Source organism: Phyllopteryx taeniolatus, chromosome 8 (genome assembly GCF_024500385.1).
Source record: "Phyllopteryx taeniolatus isolate TA_2022b chromosome 8, UOR_Ptae_1.2, whole genome shotgun sequence".
In the NCBI taxonomy this organism is placed as follows: domain Eukaryota; kingdom Metazoa; phylum Chordata; class Actinopteri; order Syngnathiformes; family Syngnathidae; genus Phyllopteryx; species Phyllopteryx taeniolatus.
The window spans coordinates 17,847,035-17,869,507 of NC_084509.1; the positions used below are offsets into that span (position 1 = coordinate 17,847,035).

Consider the following 22,473-nt stretch of genomic DNA (forward strand, 5'->3'; position numbering starts at 1 on the left):
AATGCTTATTTTCCCACTACATACACAAACAGTGCAGTAATTTTTTTAAAACAAATTGCAACTATAGGAATATGATTTCAAGCTGCATTTTGCCCTGATGATCTTCACAAGGATCCAACTAAAATTCAAGTTGGCTTTATTGTCATACCTTTGAGAAGACATTTTGTAAACCAGAACACCTCCAATGTCTTGAAAAGAATGAGCATTGATTTACTTTGAGTTACATTCCAGAATTGTGGAAACCCGAACATACCCTTGGCCAAAAGTAAACACCATGAAGTGCAATTTTTACCATCTATAATGAAACAGTCCCTTTTTATTCTCCGGAATGATCAAAAGCATTGTTTCAATATAGTCCGCAACATTTTCATAATGTTTTCTACTATGAATTAATAGGAACAAACCGATTGGCCTCACAATATATCCACCCATCCATTTTCTTCACCATCTCCAAGTCTTTTTCTTCTCATCTTTCAGGCATTCGGACCAACTAACTTTGTAGTAGAAATGTTGACGCTAACATGAGGTCTGGTGTTTTAGCACGCTAATGTCAATGCATCGTGTGCGTTACTGTTATTGGTGTGTCATGAATTTGTGCACTGAGAAAAGTACTGTGCTCTCTGAATTGCCGAAGTGGTGCTATTAAATAATGTTTTTCCTTTAATCAATTAATTAATTGTAATTAAAGCGCCAAAAGCCTAAATTGAAACAGATAAAAGGCTTTGACTTGAATAAAGTCCGTTGTCTTGAAATCTCACCTGTGCTCTCCTGGAAGGGGTTGGGAATAAGATGAGTTTCTTTTCTCTTTCTTCCTCTCGCTGTCTCTGTGTGTGTGCACAGGACCCGGAACAGGCCGAGATATCAACGGCTCAACTTGTGTATCTCAATCACTGTGGCTCCTGCTGGCCTGCATCACCTGCCTTCTCTTCAAGTGTTAATATCTCTCCTCTCCTTTTCCTCCCACTTGGCCTTTGACCTTCCCATTCACTTTCTCTCCAACTCACCGACATCCTTATTGCTACAACGACCTTACCACCACCAGACTGTTTGCATCGTTCCAAACACCTTACATGCTGTCAAGTATTGCTCGCAAATACTACGTCTGGTTATGAGTACGACACTATAGACGCGAGAGGGGAAAAAAATAAGTAAATAAAAAATAAGTAAATAAAAAATAACGATATGAAAGACAGAATAAGCAAACAGTGCTTTTTTAATGATTTGTGTTGCTCTTTTTAATATGTAAGCACTTCTTTGTTTCTGCTTTCTGCAGATGCTTTAGAATTTGTTGTACTTGTGTCTTGATGGAATTGAATACAAAGGTATCCCACTTATGAGGATGCCAACAATCATTTGTCTGTAGAAGAACTGAAGAGTCCCAGAGTTGCGTTATGTCCAGTTAAACAAGAGGATTTTATCACGTGGTTATCCAGTGCATTAATGAGTCGGAATAATCTGCCAAATTTTAAATGATAAGATAGTAAAAGTAGGATTTGTGTTGTTGTCTGGACATCAAGTAGACTCCATGCAGAGTACAAATTGATCTGGTAATAAATACCAACAACCATATTTCGTGAATTTGCAACCTTTTTTCCAGCTCCGTGTTTTTGCTCTAAGCCTAACACGATCATCCGAAACAGCCTATTCTCATGAGAAATTATTAGGATGTCGGGTAAAAAGTCAAGCACGAGTATATTTTCTAGCAACAGGAATGTCATCTGACTCTTCTGCGATGTTTTCTGTGAAAAAAAACTGAAGGCAAATCCATACATATATATATATATATATATATGTGTATATATATATATATATATATATATATATATATATATACACACATACACACACAAGTTTTTTAAAAGATATCCAAGTGAAAGTTTTTGAAAATGATTGTTATATTTTCCATGTAAGCACAAAAAATGGTAGAGCGGGAAGACGGAAGACGTGCATGTGTTTATAACCAAAAATAAAAATAGTGCTGGTCAAGAACATGAGGCAGTGAAGAGTTCATTTACTATGCTAGCGGAGACACATTACTTACATCAAATTCTAAAGCCACATACAGTATATGGAAACTCAACTTTTGGAAAAGACCCAGCAAGACAAGTACCGTAATTTCTCGTGTATAATGCGCACCCATGTATAATACGCACCCCCAAAGTTGACCTCAAAATTCTGGAAAACCCTTCTACCTATGTATAATGCATTTTTACAATGCATGATTTTGCGTCTACCTATATGATCAAAACATGAAGTATTATCTGTATTTTGTTTGTTTTTTCAAAGAATTATAAGTTAAGTACTTTATTTGAACATGTAGTACTTTCTTTTTATTTACTTGCTCTTATTTTGAAATTTACAGCCCTACTTTATTTAATAAATAAGATAACACACAGTTGTGCTCATATGTTTGGTTACCCAGGCAGAATTTGTAAGATGTATACAATTCTTTGAAGAAAACAAAATTTAATTTTATTTTAATGGGATTCAAATTAAACTGTCAAACATTTCAAAAAAGCATTATCATTAAACAAAACATAACCATAAAGAAATTAATGATGGTGATTGTTCAGTCATCAGTCGTATTTAAAAAAATAAAATAAAATAAAAATATTTCACAAATTCTGCTTGGGTATGTAAACTTATGAGCACAACTGTACATATATGCAGTCATAGATATCCCTGTCATATTGGAATGAAAGTGTAGGCTACACCTTTTTCATAACCTCTGGGTGGCGGTGGCATATTCGAATGAAAGTGTACACCTTTCTCATAATCTCTAGGTGGCGGTGGCATCTTGGAATGAAAGTGTACAGCTTTTTCATAACCTCTAGATGGCAGCATACCTTTATAAAATGTGACAGTTCTTTTCATTTCCCCCCATACCTATGTATAATGCGCACTATTGACTTTTTACAATTGTTTTTTGAAAAAAAATGGGCATTATACACAAGAAATTACTGTAGTTGTTGGAATATCACTTTGCAAGACCACATCAACTGCTGTCGTGGTAACAAAACTCCAGTACTTCGTTTTCAGTAGTTTCTGTGGGTCCATGTCAATAGAGATTTTTTTTGACATATGTACATGAAGAGAAACGTTTTCTCTAGCTCTTTAGTTTGAAAATGTATACATTGCCTGCATGTCCAAATCTGTGAAGTCCATCTTTAACACACTCCCCTGCTAATACAGCGGACATAACATTTCAAAGCAGTGTTGATATTAGTTTAGTTAGTTGGGGGTCGTTCTTTTTCTTCAAGATTTATTTGTTCTTTAAAATTAACTGTATTTACAAAAATGGAAGGTTGGACAAGTAACAATGAACGTGTATATCAATTATAGATTGGATTTTATACGAAATCCTCAATGATTCTCATGAGAAATGGCTGAACAAAATGCACAGTAGGTCCTAATTTAACTTAATGTACATAGTAACATTTTGTATTCCTCTGTGATGAGGCAACCAGAGCTACTTGTTGCATTGTGTCTGTTCGATGAGCATCCAACCTGGCCGTTGGCCTTCACTTCCAGGCAGCTTGAACCTGCACATTTAGCTCCATGCAGTAAACCACACCACCTGCTTTTAGCTCATGACCTTTTTTTATCTGCTGTTACAGATCAAAATGACCCAATGAATGACTCTCTTTGACGTTTAACGACTGTGTGAAATTCTACAGAAATTTTTTTGTGCTACTGACATTTTTTTCTTTCTGTACCTCATTTATTTTAGTATCATATATATCAGGGGTTGGCAAGCTGTGTGACATGGAGTGGAATTTTCTCCTCAATGCATGTGCCATTATCAACTTTCACGCAGTTAAATTATAACACAAAATAAATACAAAAACATTTGCAACATACCTGAACACAGCACGTTCAATAGACTCAACTGCTTGGTGTTCGGAAAATCTTCTCGTGCTTCGTCTCAAAATCCAGTTTAACATGACGTTCGGCACGCAAGATTCTCACAACATAAAGTGCACACAGCATGGTCTTTTAAAACTACAAAACCAAACTCTTGTGTCCATAAAGACTGGAATGCCCTGGGTTTTGCCTTTTTAGCAGCCGTTGCTGTTGATTATGGGGAGGAGCTGTCACTCAAGGCCAATAAATGAGGCCACACACAAAACGACATCGTCACAACACCCATCGTGGCACGAGTGCCAAAGGTTGCTGACCCCTGAGAGAGAGAGAGAGAGAGAGAGAGAGAGAGAGAGAGAGAGAGAGAGAGAGAGAGAGAGAGAGAGAGAGAGAGAGAGAGATGGCAGCACAATGAATGACTGGTTAGCACATCTGCCTCACAGTTCTGGGGACCCGGGTTCAAATCCAGCCTCACCTGTGTGGAGTTTGCATGTTCTCCCCGTTTTCTCTGGGCACTCCGGTTTCCTCCCACATCCCAAAAACATGCATGGCAGGTTAATAATTGAAGACTCTAAATTGCCCATAGGTGTGAATGTGAGTGCGACTGGTCATTTGTTTATATGTGCCCTGCGATTGGCTGACGACCAGATCAGGGTGTACCCCGCCTCTCCCCCAAAGATAGCTGGGATAGGCTCCAAGCCCGCCCGCGACCCTAGTGAAGATAAGCGGTACGGAAAATGAATGGATATATTCATTCAAATGAATACTTGGGTCACCGGGGAGAGGCGGGGTATACCCTGAACTGGTCGCCACCCAATCCTCGCTACAAAACATCTAAAAAGCCTTTCAAAAGGTTTGTATTTACAGTGGTAGACGAACAGCTGTCATGGTTGCTGTTTTGTTTCTTATCTATTCTTACCGAATCTTGTGTTCAGCTCAGGTCCCTTGCATGCTGTTTGGTCACATTTCCACTGCTGTGACAACTCAAAGTAAAGTACTGTAAAACATTTGTGCATTTATAATGCTTGGATACTGGAGTGTTTATAGCTGTCTGCTCCAGTTTTCATTTCAAGCTATAGGAGCTAGTTCAATTCAAAAACACTTAAATGATCATTCACACCTGTAGCGGTAAGTGAAAAAATATCAACATAACACATTTTCAACGAGTTCATGATGTCGCACAATTTTTATTCTTGACCACGGAAATAACTCTTCATTAGCTTAACAACTTTCATGTTAGGTAACTGAAATCCTAATGTTAAATTGTGATGTTTCACGTTCCGAAATTGTACTTAATTTTCAACGCTTACAACAGTTATGTCCTCGTGTTACATCCTGCTAGGTTCATCTGCATCACTTAGTGTGAGGAAAGCTGACTTTTGTCAGTAACTGAATAAGAAATTACAAAACTGAATAATTGATCTTGTATGAAGAAACCACATAGAGAACCAAAGAAGAAGATGAATTTCCATTGAGCAATTTTTGCATTAAACAAAATCAAAAACAACCGGGTGTAACTTCCTGAAGGATCCTTTCACAGGTCGCCTCGCAGTCTAACTAACACCCAAAGTGCCATACTAGCATATTAAAAAGATTCCACACCAACCACAACTTAACGACCACATGCACAATCACACATACACACAAATGTACCACAAATTGTGGCTATACAAGATAATAATACTCCATTTTTTTTATTGATGTGGTGAGGTAGGTACAATATTAAATGAACTGTATATTTATTATTGTGCTTGTAGTTTGCAGTGGTGCAGAATGACACTGCATCATACTGAGAGTTGTTTATAATATTGAATTGTTCTAATTGGTTACCTCATTTAGCTACGTGATTACATTTTTTAAAATATGACACGTCTCAGTATGATGTAGTATATTTTCACAACACGATAGACCAAACCACAATAATAAACATATTCAGTTAATGCCTCTCTTACACTGTCAATCAAAACTGAGCATGACTATTTTTGTAAAGGCAGAATATTTGATACAGCTCTTGTTGGATCTCATTAGAAGTGGTAATAATGTTGTGGCTTTTTAGTGTATTTCCATTGTGTAGTTCACAAAAATGATGTGCTAATATGATGTATGCTTTCATCACTATGCGCTCTTTGAGTAAATACACTGTTGTTTTTATTTTTGTGCCACAGAAACCAATAAATAGTAATAATTGAGATTTCATTTTACGTCCAATAGGTTAATTTCCAAATCACCAAGGTATTAAGATGATGATGTTATCTGAGACAAACGCCACATTGTTTAATTAAAAAAAAATAAAAAAATCCACACTTCATTCGATCCATCCATTGTCTACCGCGTATACCGATCAGGGCAGCGTGCCAGTCAGTCACAGGGTACACACAGTGGAGACAAACAAAACATTCACACCTAATGTATGTGAAATTTGGAGTCTTCAGTTAACCTACCATGCATGTTTATGGACAGATGCCACTCAAAACAGGAAACGTGTGATGTATAATCAATTAATTCATCTTTTTTGTCTCTTCAAACTCATCGATACCTTGCCAGTGTTTTACAAATCACAACTGCTGAACTCGACACGAGGCATGTGGCAAGCAAAGGTGAAAGTGCGACTAACCTTTCTAATTCTTTCTTTCTCTCCTCTGTGTGTATATACAGTGTGATGTTTCTACAGTAGAATGTTGTAAAATCAGCAAAGCCTATAAGTGCAAGAACTCTCTCTGAAAATATACCTATGACATTTGTACTTAAGATTCAATCAAGCATTAAGGAACAGCAATGTCCCACATTTGTCTATTTTACTTAACTTTATTATGGCATAAGATGATTGCAGTTTCTTAAAAAAAAAAAAAAAAAAAAGCTATGTAACAAAGATACATGAGAATATGTTCATAAAAGAGAATAAAAGTTGTTTGCAATCAGTGTTATGTATTTAAATGTGACTAGCTATGTTGTGCAACTTTTGAAGGAGACAGAATCTTAAATGAAACTGTTGTGTTTATTACCATGTAACATGCTAATAAAAGAATATACTGTATGTATTGGTACATTCTCTCTGACAGACATTTTTGTCCTTGGGAAAAGTCTGCTCTTCAACCACATCAATCCCAGCATATCACTATGTTAGTACCACACTGTTAGCATGGAAAGCCGTTTGAGCATTTATTCGATATCCTTGTTATCCATCCATGCATTAACTTCACTATTTGTCCTCATAAGACAATTCAACACGCCAGGAGAACAACTAGGGTGCACTAGTAAAACGACTGCGTCTTACGAGTTATCTTTTTTTCCCCACTATTGCCTTCCACTACACTATGATATTTCTGTACACTAGTAGGACAACTTTGGCATACTAATAGGACAACTATACTTACTGTGTGTTACTGGTGAGGCATTGGTGCTATTAGTTGGTCCAGGAAGCTACTAGTGTGTGACATGTGCATACCAGTTGGGCCTAGTAGTGTTACCAGTGCAGCACAGTAGTTTACTAGTAAGGTTTAATCATGCGTACTCGTAGGATAAAAGCGGCACTAGTCGTCACTAAACAAATAACTGATATATTGGTCAAATAGGGGTGAATGTGGCCGGCGAACTAAAATGAGTTTGACACACCTGTTACAGTATATAGCACTCCACTAGATGACAGTATAGTGCTAAAAACAACCTTCCATCCATTCAATTCTATTTAAATTACTGTCCATTAAATTGCTTGAAATGTTGAGGGGTTTTAATATATTTTGGGTTTATTTTAGAGTGGTAACTTCACTTTATACTTGTAGGTTTTATGACAGTGTCACTAAGTCTGGAACGAATTAATTGACACATATTGTTTACACTAGGAAAAATTACAAGTCAAGCGGTATTGCGGATTTAATTGTGTTCACCTTTACCACTAGCCATAAGCTCTATACGGGTAGTGATACAGCAAGAGAGTATGGTATGTACTGTACGGTACTTGTTCATCATGTAAATAAAACACAAGTGAGCAAGAGATAGCTTTAACCATTAGTTAATGGGCCAATGGTTAAGCTCATCGACTGCCAACCTAGGTTCAAGACCCCGACTGGACCATCCGCCAACATCCCCCGCACTCACGGCTGTGGTGTCCTTGACCAAGACACTGATACCCCTAAGTGCTCCCCGGGCGGTTCAGCTGCCCCCTGCTCCAGTGTGTTCCACTAACGTGTGTATGTGTTCTCTGTGATGGTTTAAATGCAGAGAACAAATTTCATGTGCATGCATGCATGTTCATGACAATAAAAGATGATTATTCTTCTTCTTCTTCTAAATCCATCCAACCTTTTCTGCTGGGTGAGAAGCTGCTTCGGGCAGGTGTCTCATCACCCAGTGTCTCCTGGATCACTGACTACTTATCAAACAGGCTCCAGTTTGTGTGTGTGTGTGTCTGTGTGTGGAGCACCTTGTAGGATGTGGTGATCAGTGATGTCGGAGCACCACAAGGGACTGTTCTCTCTCCATTTCTGATCACGTTGTACACCTTGGACTTCCAATACAACTCTGAATCTTGCCATCTGTTGTCGGCTGACTCTGCGGTGGATTAAGGAAGGACAAGAGATAGAGTATAGACAGCTGGTGGACAACTTTGTGGACTGGTGCAGCCAAAATCATCTAGTCCTCAACACTAGCAAAACTAAGGAGCTAGTTGTGGACTTTAAGAGGACCAGGATCAACACTTAGCCTATCACCATTTAGTGTGTGCATGCGTGAGTGTGTGGATGTGTGTGTGTGTGTGTGGGGGGGGGGGGGGGGGGGGGGGGGGTGAGATGGGGATTGTGCAACAGTACCAACCTGGATGCTGTTTACAAGAAGAGAATGAGCAGACTGTATTTCCTGACGACGTTTAGATTCTTCACTGTGTGAAGCAGGATGTTGGAGATGTTCTACCAGTCTGAGGTAGCAAGTGCCATCTACTTTGCTGCTGTCTGCTGGGAGAGCGGCATTGGTGCCAGGGACGCAAAAAGGAGGAATAAACTCATTAAGAGGGCTGGTGACATCATGGGATCGAGGATGGAGACGTTTGAATCAGTGAGGAACCAGAGATCACAGAGCAAATTACTCTCCATCTTGGACAATCACTCACATCCTCTCCACGACACTTTGCAGCAGCTAAGGAGCTCTCCCTCAAACAGACCTAATTCAGCTTCGCTGCTGTAAACGACGGTTCAGGTCATCTTTTATACCGTTCTGTATTCACTCTGTATACTTCGTTCTGTATAACAATTCCCCACTGGGTGTAAGGAAAATATTCCAGGACACTGTGCAATAATGTATAAATTTTTCACATCCATCCCATCCTGTGCAATATTCTGCATACAATGCATATTAACAGTTTCGCTGCATGTTAAATTCATACCAGGTGTATTTAATTCAATGTCATTATTTATTCACTGCCACTGCAATACTTTTCCTTTTGCACTAGTTCTGTGGCAGCTGCTAATAAATATTGGTTAGTTAATATTGCTTCTGTGACATCTATCTATCTATCTATTTACATCTGTAAATTAGGAAACAAAACATTATTTGGATGTCCTCCATTGCAGTAATACTGTACCACTTGTCCTCATGAGGTTTGCAGGTGTGCTGCAGCCTATTCCAGCTGACTTTGAGCAAGGTACACCCTGAACTGGTGGCCAGTCAGTCGCAGGGCACATACAGTATAGAAAATCAACCGTTAACACTCACCTTCACTCCAATGGACAATTAAGAGTCTTATAATCAACGATAATAATGTTTTTGGAAAGTGGGAGAAACCGGAGTACACGGAGAAAATCCACACAAGCACACAGAGAACATGCACACTCCACACAGGAAGACCAGGGGCCGAGATTCGAACCCCAAACCTGTGTGGCAAACGTGCTAACCGCGTGTCCGTCGTGCTGCCCTCTTTCAGTTCATTTTGAAGCTATTCACATATGGTAGCTATGCTCCTAAAATATTCATTTAAGTGAACCAACCCATGGAATAATTGCTTTGAGTATCCCCTCTCGTCAGTCCTTCTAATTGCAGCAACCTTTGAAACAAACGCCACAATTAATGTTGGTAATTGGCACATTTGCTTTATTTTGAAAACAGACATTGAAACCATTTGTAATTTTTTTTTTTTTCTTCACAAGTTGGAACTCTTTGTTAGGTTGAAACTGGACATTGCACTCACTGGAATATAGGAAAGGTTTTTTGTTTGTTTGTTTGTTTGCTCATTTGTGTGTTAATCTTTTTTTATGTATTTTTCTTAACATCTGTTAAGAGTTTTATCCGAATTCATATAAACTGTCATGACAACACCAAAGACATCAAAAAGAAGCCGCCACACCTCTTAAGTTTCTGTAAATGCGAAAAAAGTTCCTCTCAGAGGGAGAGTTCCCATCATGCATCTGGTTCGATGGTTCATGCTACTGCTCTCGTATTTGGTTGGCAGAATATAAATTTTCATGTAATAATACTACGGCATATTTCTAAAGTTTATTATATGATCACAGCATTTCAATGGCAACAGGTCCTTTTCTGCAAATGAGGGTAAAGACAGTTTGTAAAAGGTGTGTTATTCAAACTTGAATGACTCAAGCAGAGAAGAGTGTGAGTAAGAGTATTGTCCTATATGTTGTAGTATACAGCGCCCCAACTGGAAATGGTACACATTTAAGTTTACATTCTTTTGATATGTGTTTTCAATACACTTGTTTTATGTTTTCGATACACTTGTACTGTATGGAAAACTTGAGTTGCATGTTAAAACCAGCTTTTATGTGCGTGCACTGGTAGGAGTACAGATTTTGTCTGCAATGTGTAAGAAAGGGCATTGCAAAGCAAATAAAGTTGAATTCATTTGCTATGCATATTAAAAGTGTACATATCCAGTTGGGCATTTAATAATCCACAGCCAAACCCTCTACAATACATAGCAAGAGATGCTAGAAATCAAATCGTTCTCCTCATCAGCATAACAATCATATTTCAGAATCTTCAACAACAACAACATCATCACCACATCATCATAGTATAAGCTTGAGCCAAAAAACTTCACACTGGAAACTCCCCCAACATGAGAAAATCATTGCCACACAAAAAATGACAAACAAATAAAAACGGACTGCCTTCGCACGGGGAAGACAAAGAGCAACCTTTTTAGATTTTTGTTTTTCTGTTTTTCTTCATTCTCTTAATTCTTCTTTTTGGAGGTTTGACTTTGCCTCAGTCATCCTTGGACTCGGTGGCCTCTGCGGCTGCATCTACTGGGGTATCGCCCTCTGCTTTAGACTCCTCCGCAGCATCTGGGAGAAAGAGGGGACGACAGGTAGCAAATCAAATACAGAGAAGGGCAAAAAAGGAGGCTGAAAAATGAACCAGTGAAAGAGTTTTCACATCAGGGCCTAGAATAATTATAAGACTCTATCTGGCCCTTAGAGATACTGAGCATAAAAAAAATGGAGTCAAAGACTATACTCACTGAGTCAAAGTGTGAGCTCACACATAAACGCTCAGTGTGTGAGCCAGAAAGTGCCATGTCTGAAGATATATATCACATAGACTGTAAATAATGAGAAGAGGACTTGCTCCTAATGGGCCCCTTGAAATATTTAAACTGAGAGTACCCCAACCTGTCATATCTGATATTATGTGACGGTCTCAGGGTAAACCACTAACAGAAACAGCTAAAGTCGATACTTGTATGTATAATAATCATCCGTCGCGAAACATGTTATTTCCTTGCTGTGACAATCATTTTAAGCAGTGTAGTACTAATAAAATGACAAAATGTGGGCTTCTGTGGTGTGAAATGCTTGCTCAATAGTTCCTAACAACACCCCGACCTTAGGCAACTCACGGAAACTAACTGGAGACGTCATAGGCCACTCTACAATGAGATCACCCTCTTTTAATAGAAGTACAGACATCGAAGGATGACATCATTGCATTAGAAACCGGGAAGATGTCGTGTGTATGCGTGTGTACCCTTCAGGGGCTGTGTGAAGGGGGGAAAGGGAAGAAGAGAAGCAGAGTGATCATGTGTAAGTGCTTATACATTGTTTAAGTGTGGATATGACTCAAGACGTTATGCGTCGTATAACTTACAGGTAGCATATAAGAAGCATGTGAGCGCAGTCTGTGTCGCCATAATTAACCGTGGAGACTCGAGTCCAAAAAAAATTGATCCAGTGATTGCAGATGAGCTCACTATCATCGTTAGTGTTTTCTTGGGGTGGTCTTTTATTTTAAGTAAGCATCCAACCAGCTACACCACTTCTCCTAATTTGGGTTCATTTTGGGACTTAAGGTGAGAGGCTGGGCACCACCTGGACTCGTCACCAGTCACAAGGTTAACATAGAGAGAAGCCACCCATTCACACTCACATTCAAGTCAAGTCAGGACAAGCACTATAGCAAATGTTTTGAACCCCCAACCTAAGAACTGTCAGGCGGCTGTGCAGACGGGTGCAAACTCATTTTTGTCACGGGCCACATCGTAGTTACGACTTGGCTCGGAGGGCCGCTACAACTGTGAACCCATATAAATGAAAGATTACCTTATATAATGCAATTAAATACAGTATACACAACACATTGATGAATAACCAGTTTTGAAATCAGAAGCCTATAAAAACGTGTTTTTTGACTATTACATTTATTTTCAAAGTGGGATTGGTAACAAAAAAAATGCTTGCAAATATCTCAATGGTATTACACCAGAACACAATGAGCCGGATCTGGCCCCCGGCCCACCAGTTTGATAGCTGTGTGCTAACTACTCAATCACCGTGCTGCCCACAACATAATATATCAAGAAAAATAATTCATGTTTAAAAAGAAGAATATCAACCCAGCTGCCAGTGATAACTAGTCCACTGCCAATTTTGACAGAGAATAATCATAATCATCCTCATTTTGGTCATTTTCTGACAGTGTCATCAAATGAAGAAGAACTTTTTAAGGGATAAAATGGGTAATTGGTTGATTTAAATGCTGTCTACTACAATTAATGACTGACAATGTAGACCACCCACATAATCTAGTCAAATGAGGCTTAAGTACTTGTATGGTATATTTGTACAAAAGTTATCGATATTACTCCCCAAAAAATATTTTCACCAATGGCCTGTACACAGAGATTTTTAACAACTTTTTTTAATTTATTTTTTAATCTTTTCATGTGTGGTGGACTTGGAAATGACCAGCACCACACCTTATAATTATTGAACATGCTTAATATTTTTATTTTCTCCAGACAAGTGGGCTTTTGCTGGTTTCGGTTGGAAAGGGGTTCAAAATCAACCCAATTATCTTTATTTCGTGTAGCAGGACTTCAATTCTTTTCACCTAGCAGATGGGGGCTAACAGTTCCAAGTGTGTGACAGACATCCCTGGTGTGGCTCGTGACCGGTAAGGATCATTAATCATTCATTTGAATCAGAACACCTGTTATCTGCGCTCCGCACTATGCAGGCCAGCTATCCCATCGAGGTGGTAACTATGACAACGCAGAGACAGTGCTGCTTGGTGACCTAGATTCAGTGTAGCACTTCAGTTGGTGTGTGTGTGTGTGTGTCTGTGTGTGTGTGTCTCACGCCCCCTCCTATTCCAGACTGAGCATGCTCCATCAACTGTATTGTACCTGTCTGACCCTGAGAGGAGAATCCATGGACCACAAATAGCAGCTCTGAATCCTGGAGTACTGTTTGACTATCTTCCAAGATGTTTTTCATGTTTAATAATGAGTAGCAATTTCATTGGGAAGGAAATGTGTGGTGATGTTTGGAGTGTGCTATTCAAACAGCCTTGTGGATTTGGCTAGTAATATAAATCTCATTTTATGATTGAGCCCTATGAACTCTGCCTAGTAACTAGTGTTGGGGAGTAACTAATTACATGTAACAAGATTGTGTAATTTAATTACAAAACCTATGCAATTTTAATCCATTTAATTACTGGTAGAATATGTGTCTTTAAATTAAAGTTGCTTTCGGAAATTTCCATGATTACAGTGTTAGTTACATTAGAAAAATGTGATTGGCTCTCTTCTGGTCAAGTGCCATTCAGCCATAGTCTCAATCATGACATAACAGGAAATTTTGAACAGGATTCTAGGGTTTTAATCAACTTTTTAGAGGAAACACCAAAAGGTGCTTTTGATGCATTCATCCAAAATTAAGAAAATGGATAAAAATGTAATCAAATGTAATTAATTACATTACTTTGAGAAAGTAATTGAAATAGTTACGCTGCTATTACATTTTCAGCAGGTTAACTTGGAAATGTAACCAACTTCATTTCCAAAGTAATCTACCCAACACTTTTAGTTACAAGTCCATGCAAAAGTGTGATATTTTCTTTTTTGTTTGTTTCTTATTCATGATAACAGCATTAGTTATTTCCTGTCTGTTTCTGTTTCTGTTCCCTTTCTGTGCCTTACCTGCATTAAGTTGACCTCTTTTCTAATGTGGTGTGCCAAGGTCTATACAGTATTAGCAAGGACAGGCCTGCCAAGAATCTTTAAATCTTTAAGACATTGCCAAGTGGACGATAGGAAAGCCCATCAAATATTTTTATTGAGCCTTGTAATTGTGGAGTGTCAACGATCATATTAGTCGCTGAACTCAGTAACTCTCTCAGTGGTGTTCAAAATGTACCTATGAGCTTTACAATAAGGCAGTCGAACAGTGTTTCGTGTACATGTGTGTGTGTGTGTATTTTTGTTAGTAACAAACATTAACAAAAATAATTCGTACCTTTATCTTTTGTTTGGTCGAGCTCCTCCTTCTCAGCTGCCGCGCTGGCAGCAGCAGGCACGGCGGCTTGTCTGGCCTCCTCCTCTGTCTCCTCAACCTTCTCCTCGACTGTGGCTGTGGTGGGACTCTTGACTGCTGCAGCCGGTGCCTCCACCTCTTTGGGCTTCACTTCAGCTTTCTCCTCGGCCTTCGGCTCCTCTTTGGGGGGCTCGGAGGACGCTGTGGCGGAGACAGCGGCAGGTGCTGCCCCTGTAGGAGACGTTGCCGCTCCTGCAGGAGAGGGAGCGGCGGCTGCTGGTGAGTTAGCAGGCTTTTCTGCCACTGGGCTTTTGGCTTGGCTCGTTTCCTCTTCCTTTTTTCCCTTCTCTTCTGCAGCGTCCCCCTCCTCAGCTGGGGATCCTTCTGCTTTCTTCACCTCCTCGCCACCTTCTGTCGCTTCTTCTGCAGCAGCAGGATTGTCTCCATCCTTCTCGTCCTCTCCATCTTTCATCTTTTTCCGAGTTATGTGTCCACGGAAGCTGGCCTGTATTTTGGTCGCAGCCTTGTGAGCCTTGTCTTCAGGTTTGTTGGTGGTCCCATCCTGTTCAATCTTCTGGTCCACATCCTCATTTTTCTCCACCTGGTCACCAACAAAGAAGCTATATTGAAATATACTGGGGGGGGGGGGGAAATATTTGGTGACCAGCATGGAAATGTTAAAACAAAATTAAATTAAATTAAAATAAATCAAGTATTCAATACAGTGGTGGAGCATATTGTCATGCTGGCATACCTTATTATTTACCTTATAGGTAAATAATGAATTTAGTTGAAAGTTCAGAGGAGACAAAAGGCTACAGGTAAATGCTTTAAAAATGAAAAAAGGACAGGTGTTAGTGAACTGGAAAATTGATAAGCCTGATGTAGACGTACTGGACATGTTGGGTCAAGATTCCGGGGCTAGATCAGAAAAAAAATGCAAGTGTAAGACGGGATGAGGACCATGGTTAGGAGAAGGACAAGGAGTTATTAAAAGCGCACCATCATATTACCTTTGGTTACTGGATCCAAAGTTGTCCATCAAATAGAGGGTTGTGTTATGAGTCATTTAATCATCTAATGAAAAGAAATCAAATTAAATAAAGGAAAAAATGATGAGCACTGAAAATGCAAAACAAAATGTTACAGTACATTCAAAATAAATAAGCAAACAAATTTAAGTTAAATATTCTTTAAACCAATCAAAAGCATCTAATGTACACATTAAAAAATGTGAATAAGCAACATCAAGCAAACGCAAATTGTACATGCAAGCAGTGCAACATAAGGCCAAATGATAAAGATGCAGAATTAATTGATTGTTTTGTTCATTGTTGTTTTCTTTTTATTGATTCCAGTTAGCAATGATTTTTAAGAAGTAAGAAGCTGATTTTACAATTTCATGTGCTATTTAATACCATTGTGAATCATGGAAAAGTATGGAAATGACAAACGGTAAATAGTCCAACTTAGCTAGAGATAAGGCATCTTTATGGTGTACACTTAACATTCCCTAATGTCCTCTAAATGAAAACAAAATCCAATATTAAAGTTGCTCTCAACATAATAAGTCAATCTCCTTTGTTTGGATAAAGAAAAGTTTTCTATGACTCCATCTCATTGTGGCTGCTAGGGAACCAGCCGCCTGCTTCAATTTCCTCAGCATACACTAACCGTGTCCCTTCCAACCATCATTGGTTACCTTGGCGACCAGAGTGCTAACTCATCACAGTGCTGTCTGCTGGTTGGTGCAATGAAAGACCGACCTGATCGGCAGTGTACCTGACCTCTTGTCAGCCAGGAGGCGCTCGTAAATCAGGGGGTGCAATCAGCTTGGCTAAGTAGGGCTTCTGTGCGAGGTAGTGTCAGAGTGCAGTGGGGGTGGGGTGGGGCGCGGGGTCAAGAGGGGGTGGGAGTTCTTTTTTTATATCGCTTCCATCAGTCTAATGTTGCATTGGAGGTCATCACTTAAGGCAAACGAACGTGAACAAAAAACTGACCACCATGTCAAAATGCATCAGGCCAGTTTCCAGATCCTCTTTTATGAGGTCATCGCAATGCATAGAGGGCTGAAGTAAGACAACGGCGGCAGTATGCTAGCACATCTGCGTGACATGATTTAGGAGCTGCAGGCTCTAAAACCCACATGTCATCTTCAGGGTCACTGTGTCAGCTCAATATTGCAGCAGCGATGACAAGGTGCAGCTGCGCATCTACAGTATATTCACATTCGGGCCCACGGGTCCAGAGGGTGTAAATCCTGCCTCTGATCGGCCACTTCTTAATACAAACCATCTCACGCCATTTAGCTCGGTGAAATTAAAAATATTACACAAAGCTCAGGATAGTGGCTGTACATACAGTATCTTCCTTTTTGCGATAAGATGAAGTAGTACTGCTAGCCACCAGCATACGCTGTGTGTAATATGCAAGGCTCCCGATGACTTATTGGGCCTTTTATTACGACTGAGCTCATTGGTGCTTACAATTGCCAAAATTTGACCCAAGCACTTAACTCTAAATAGAATTACTTACTGGCTGCATACGATGAATCAGGGAGCGAAAGAGACAACGGACGAGGGTGTCTGGGAATATGGCGGCATGACATCATTATTGGACCGGAGGGGGTTGTCGGCTACTTTGGAGATTAGGGTGTGTGAGTGCAAATGTAATAACGTGCCAGCAGTGATCTCATATGAGTTTATGAGGATGAAGGGGAAGCTCATCATCCTGGTTTGACCGCGTTTGTGCCATCATCATTTGCATTATTGATACCGATTTGTTTGTTTCCGTTTCAAAATGCTTAACTTACGGATAGTTTTACTTTTCTATGGACTTTTATGATTTAGTGCAGGGATAATTGATCAAACCTGTGATCAATTATACAACACACTAGCAATAAATGATTACCCTAGTGACTTAAAAATGTGATATTTCAAAAAACATGTACTCAGTGTCTCACATTTAGTGTATACTACCTCAAAAAAGCCTCACTGCAAATTTGCTTCTTGTGACTGTTAATTGAACCCTGGTCACGTCTATTCCCCCCTGTATCTGTGCGGCACACATTTTCATTCAGAAATCCAGCTGCACCGCCCATAGGTACAAGCAGACCACTCCCATCACTTCACACTCGACCACCGCTTTACGCTGATGATTTAGCACTAGGATAACATATTTGCATTTTCAATTTAATCAAAGGAATGTTTTTTATGTGGCCTCTAGTTTTTCCTGACCAAAAATGCTTCATGTTACGTAGCTGCGTCCCATCCACAATGTAGGTTGCAGTAATTAAGAGCAATATGAATATCTTGATTTTCATTACAATTATGCAATCTGATGCTGGAAGATTACAAGACGATTACACTACAGCGGGTGACAAGTAAACAGTCATTCTCTCGTGTAGAAATTAAATGCACAACATTGACCAAATGAACCACCTGACTTAGTCCTGTCATAAATGTCAGAATTTGTTGAGCACATAATCTGACCACCGGATGTGTCTATTACTTCTGTAGTCTGTTGCGCTCTCTGTCCGCCTCTGCCCTTGGGTGGGCACCGGCTGTCGTGAGAACCACACCCAGAGTCACTGGCTATAGATCTATAAGCACACACGCGAGCGCACGAATACACACACAGGCACCCCATCCCCCCAACGGTGACACAGTAGCAATCCGCCACCTTCTCAGTGTCTCGTTGCCAGTGCCATTAGGGACTTGTTTCACAAAGGGGGAGGATAGGATGGGACAGTTGAGTATGCAGCTAAATGATGGTTGCTCTGCCACAGAGACACTTCTCACAAAAATGTTCGCATTAGGTACGTGGTTGAACCTTTTTCCACCATGCTCCTCAGTCCAGCTGAGTGCAACACCCACGATTCCCTTTTTTCTTTTTTTTTGCCTTACACGGGATTAAAAAACATCAAGTATATCTGTTTAATTTGTGAATATTAGATATTTCTGTCAGACCTGTCATGTGCTCTCTAGAACAAAGTGCCTGTTTGATTTGAGTTACTGATGGTGAAATGATCCAGACAGCAAGCGGCACAAACCACTGCTGAACATCTGCCCCTTGCTGTCTGTGCTGTCTTCTCTTTCTGGCCACAGCAGCTATCCTTCCAGCAAATGGAAGGATAGCTTTCTCTTTCTCTCTCTGTCTCTCTCACTCTCTCTCTCTCCTCTCCCTGTCTCGCTCGCCCAGGCAGACTCAGCGTAGCACCACACCCTTATTGCCAACTATCTCCTGCAGATGAGTCTAGGGCGGTTCAGGTGGCCGCCATCGCCGGCCCACCCCTCCTTTTTGGCCAGCAATCAGTGAGCGATGTTACAGGATGTACGGCTTCTTTTGCGACAAAGCTCGGCGGCAACTAATATGCGACCATATGCCAGCATCGTTACATCCTCTGGAGCAGCCTTTAATTCAATTACACCGACTCTCTGTCTGAACAAAGGCTCTGCAATCGCCACTGATCTGACAAGGGAGCGAGGGATGAGCAGAGCTGCAGGTGGGGGAGGAGAGGAGCTGGAGGAAAAGGATGGCTGGACACGATGTGGTGGCCACAGGAGAATGTAAGAACAGGCAATGTGGGCTGTGGTTTACGCTACAGCTAAATCCTTGAGCACAGTTTAAGAGGAGATAAGAATCATACATGGCGGTAGGTCTTATGGTTTGAAGGTGGAGGCAGACATGACAGGCAGGTGTGGTCTCGGTATGAAGATTAACACTAAAAAAGGTGGTGGGCGGAGCTGAGAAAGAAGCTATTAGGTTGAATTTGATTCATGTTGGAATTTTAATGGGACCCGGGCCAGAAAGAGACCTGGACACTGAAACCGAATCCAACTTTTTCCACCCAAAAATAAAGGTTGCTCTGTGGATTAAGTTTGAGTTGCAGGTATATCCAAAGACAAAAGATAAAGCTGGAATCCACAGCCACTCCCATAGCACATAATGCTTCACTATAGCGGCACCCACTGCAACAATTGTTCAGCGGGAAAAAAATAACACAGTTGCCATCCGTCCAGCAAAGCAGGGGTATGGAGATGCCTAAATTGTATGTTCATCCCAGCAGTGGCACTCAAGCATGAAGCAGCCTGCAGTGGAGAAAGCTGGCAAAAAAAAAAGCCGGTGCCTCACCCACCACATGGCTGCAGTGTGCAGCATGCCGGCTTTTTCCCCCTCCATGTTTCCCCACCTCCTCCAACCGTCATCCCTCATTCTGCCACCACCAGTTTCATTTCCTTTTCTGCCTTCCTGCACCCACTCCATCTCCCTTACATTCCCTTACATTACATTAAGTCTCATTTAAATCGTTATTTTACCTGCACCTCTTTCTGTGCTCCTCCCTTTTTATGCATCTCCAGCACACTGAAAATGTTCAGCTAGGCACTCCAGCTACTGTTTCTTATGATTCTTGCTGCCTCCCTCGCTGTCTTCTGCCTTTTCTGCTCTTCTTTCAGCTGTCATGCCTTACTTAATTTCTGTCTTCTGCCTGCCACAGTCAATATGACTCATCCATCAATTAATTCAGCAATCAAGTGCCATTTAAATCTGGTATGTCCTGAGTCCGATAAAAGTGCATTCACGTGTGATTTACGATGGCGGAGGAGAAATGATTCTTGTCACTCGAAACAGAAACTATCCCCACAATGGCTTGTCCGCTGGTGAGCACCTCTTTCTCATCCACTATTTGGATCCACCCATTTCCATGCAGCACCTTGTCTGTCTTTCTTTTTTTTTTTATTCTACCGAGCACCACCCTTTCACACCCTTTAAATGAGTGCACACTTCATCGTACCCTCCACTGGCAGCATCCACTCATAGAGCTGGAGGGCTATGATAATCTATTTAGAGTCATTTATTCCCATTGTAATCCCCCAAGGCCGCTGACATGATGGTGCTGCTCACTAACTCTGCACCCCACCCTTTTTTTTCCCTCCTCCTCACTGTGGAACTGTACTTTTTTGGGTGTTACCCACTTATTCTCAAGACAATAGAATGTATGATTTAATCGTCCTGTCAAGGCGTCAGTTAGGAACACGCTAAAGTTTGCTGCAATTTATATGAACAATGGTGGATTGCGCCGAGTTCAGCCGAGCTCTTGAATTAACGAGGGTTGAGAATACAGAAGCTATCAAGTGCCCCTCGATATTCTTTCACTTTTAACAAGTGCATGATCAATAAGAGGGGATGCCACTTCGGATCAAATTACAGTCTTCGACAGCAAATACAGTACGAGGGCTGAGCGGCATGGCAGCGGCATCCATTCATGGAGGACAATCACATCCACAAGGCGTGTCTGCGCTCTCTGTAGAGAAACCACTACGAAGACAAACTGGGTCCCCAAGTCCAAGTAATTTGCATCGACATCTTGTAGAACCCCCGACAGACAGCCAAGGAACACTCTCGAAGTTCAAAGTTGAGATGCAGCATTTTTGTCACATGATAGAGCTGAAATTGAAATGGGTAAAGCAAATGAGACCAGTTTACCGGTTTGGTTCTTCTTATGCAGCACAGCATAGTTGTTGTCGTAGAATCCTCCCTTTTTCTTCTCTGCTTCTTTCTTTCCCTTTTCCTTCTTTTCTCTTCTTCTCTCACCCCTCTCTCTCTCTCCCTCTCTCTCGCTCGATTTTGTGCACACACACACACTTTCTCTCTCTCTCTCTCTCTCTCTCTCTCTCGCTCTCTCTCTCTCTCTCTCTCTCTCTCTCTCTCTCTCGCTCTCTCTGGCTGTATCAACAGCTATGCTGCCCAGTGCATTTACTCTTACCAGTCTGCACATACACGCTCGCTTCAGTCAGTCTGCCTGGTTGCACCTCTCTCTTGCTCTCTCTCTCTCTCTCTCTCTCTTTGCCTGACAATGACTACAAGCCCGCCCTTTAAAACCCCACCCTTTGCCTAACCCCTTCCATCCCTCTGTCCTTCCTTCACACTATCCCCCCCTTCCTTTTTAATCTCTTCTCACTCATCCCCACCACCTATCTTAAATCAGCCCTCCTCCTTTTTTTACATCTTCTCCTTTGCCTCCTCCTTCCCTTTCAGGCAAGCTACAGCAAAACCCTGACCCCACCTGCAATAATAAGGCCAAGACAAGACGGGACAATGTTTTCCTTAACAAATGTTATTTTAATGTTTTTTTTTTAAATATATTGAAGTTCTCCTTTCTATGACACTAGTCCTTTTCACGCAAGAAGGCTTCTTTTTTTTCTCAATAGAGGCTTCTGCAAATGGATTGTGCCTTTTCTTCTTGTACAGGCTGCCTCTCAGGCTATGTACAATGCACTCTGTGGATCTCAGATTAGTGTTAGCTCAACATCCAAATTGCCAAGGCAATGCCGAAAGGATGTTTTCTGGAACCGCCAGCAGCTGCACTTGCCAGTAGAGAAATGTGAAAGTGAGCAGTGATGATACCTCATGCATGCATGAATACACGCAGAGCGCTCTCAGGACACGTCACCCGTACCAGCATCCCACCAACCCAGCCCCCATGCCCAGTGCGCTGTTCTCATGGAAACACAAGCAGATAGACTTGGAGAGCAGAGGAGGAGGAGTGAGTTTGTGTGAGTGAGAAAGAGAGAGAAAATGATGAAGGTAGGAGAAGGATGCAAGAGGGCCGGGTGTGGCAGACTTATCCCCCTCTTTCCCCTATTTTTTTTCCCTCCCACTCAGCTCACATTTTGCACAAGAGTCTCATTTAAAGTGCTTTCATTTACCCCTACAACTATATTTATAATCATTAGCATACAGTAAGGTGGGCAAACACCAATTCTTTGTTTGTCTTTCATAACACCACAAACTAACACTGTAGTGTCACATGAGTCCCCAACCCCCGCTCCGACACGACTGAGTACCAGCA

At 40.9% G+C, this 22,473-nt stretch overlaps 2 protein-coding genes across 4 annotated transcripts in view; one reads left to right on the forward strand and one right to left on the reverse strand.

Moving 5' to 3' along the window:
• The window catches only part of lsamp (limbic system associated membrane protein), a 333,574-nt gene extending 326,664 nt beyond the window's left edge, over nucleotides 1–6,910 (forward strand). For all 3 annotated transcript variants that reach the window (XM_061780943.1, XM_061780944.1, XM_061780942.1), the window contains one exon: nucleotides 841–6,910. In XM_061780943.1, the coding sequence (XP_061636927.1) occupies nucleotides 841–938 (98 nt within the window). In that variant the 3' untranslated portion in view covers nucleotides 939–6,910. The remainder of the gene's footprint in view (nucleotides 1–840) is intronic.
• Nucleotides 6,911–9,916: 3,006 nt separating this feature from the next.
• gap43 (growth associated protein 43) lies at nucleotides 9,917–21,438 on the reverse strand. The gene is made up of 3 exons (XM_061782846.1): nucleotides 21,108–21,438; nucleotides 14,604–15,222; nucleotides 9,917–11,150 (listed from the first exon to the last, which is right to left on the reverse strand). Exons 1-3 carry the CDS (start codon nucleotides 21,135–21,137, stop codon nucleotides 11,071–11,073), a joined length of 729 nt encoding a protein of 242 aa, XP_061638830.1. The 5' UTR covers nucleotides 21,138–21,438; the 3' UTR covers nucleotides 9,917–11,070.
• Nucleotides 21,439–22,473: the final 1,035 nt, after the last annotated feature.

What these genes read in the sequence shown, in the direction of transcription:
- gap43 (XM_061782846.1), bottom strand. Translation starts at nt 21,137, where the DNA reads ATGCTGTGCTGCATAAGAAGAACCAAACCG. An exon ending in GCATAAGAAGAACCAAACCG is followed by an intron (nt 15,223 to 21,107) that starts GTAAACTGGTCT and finishes GTTGGTGACCAG; the next exon opens with GTGGAGAAAAATGAGGATGT. An exon ending in CGACCAAACAAAAGATAAAG is followed by an intron (nt 11,151 to 14,603) that starts GTACGAATTATT and finishes TCTTTCTCCCAG; the next exon opens with ATGCTGCGGAGGAGTCTAAA.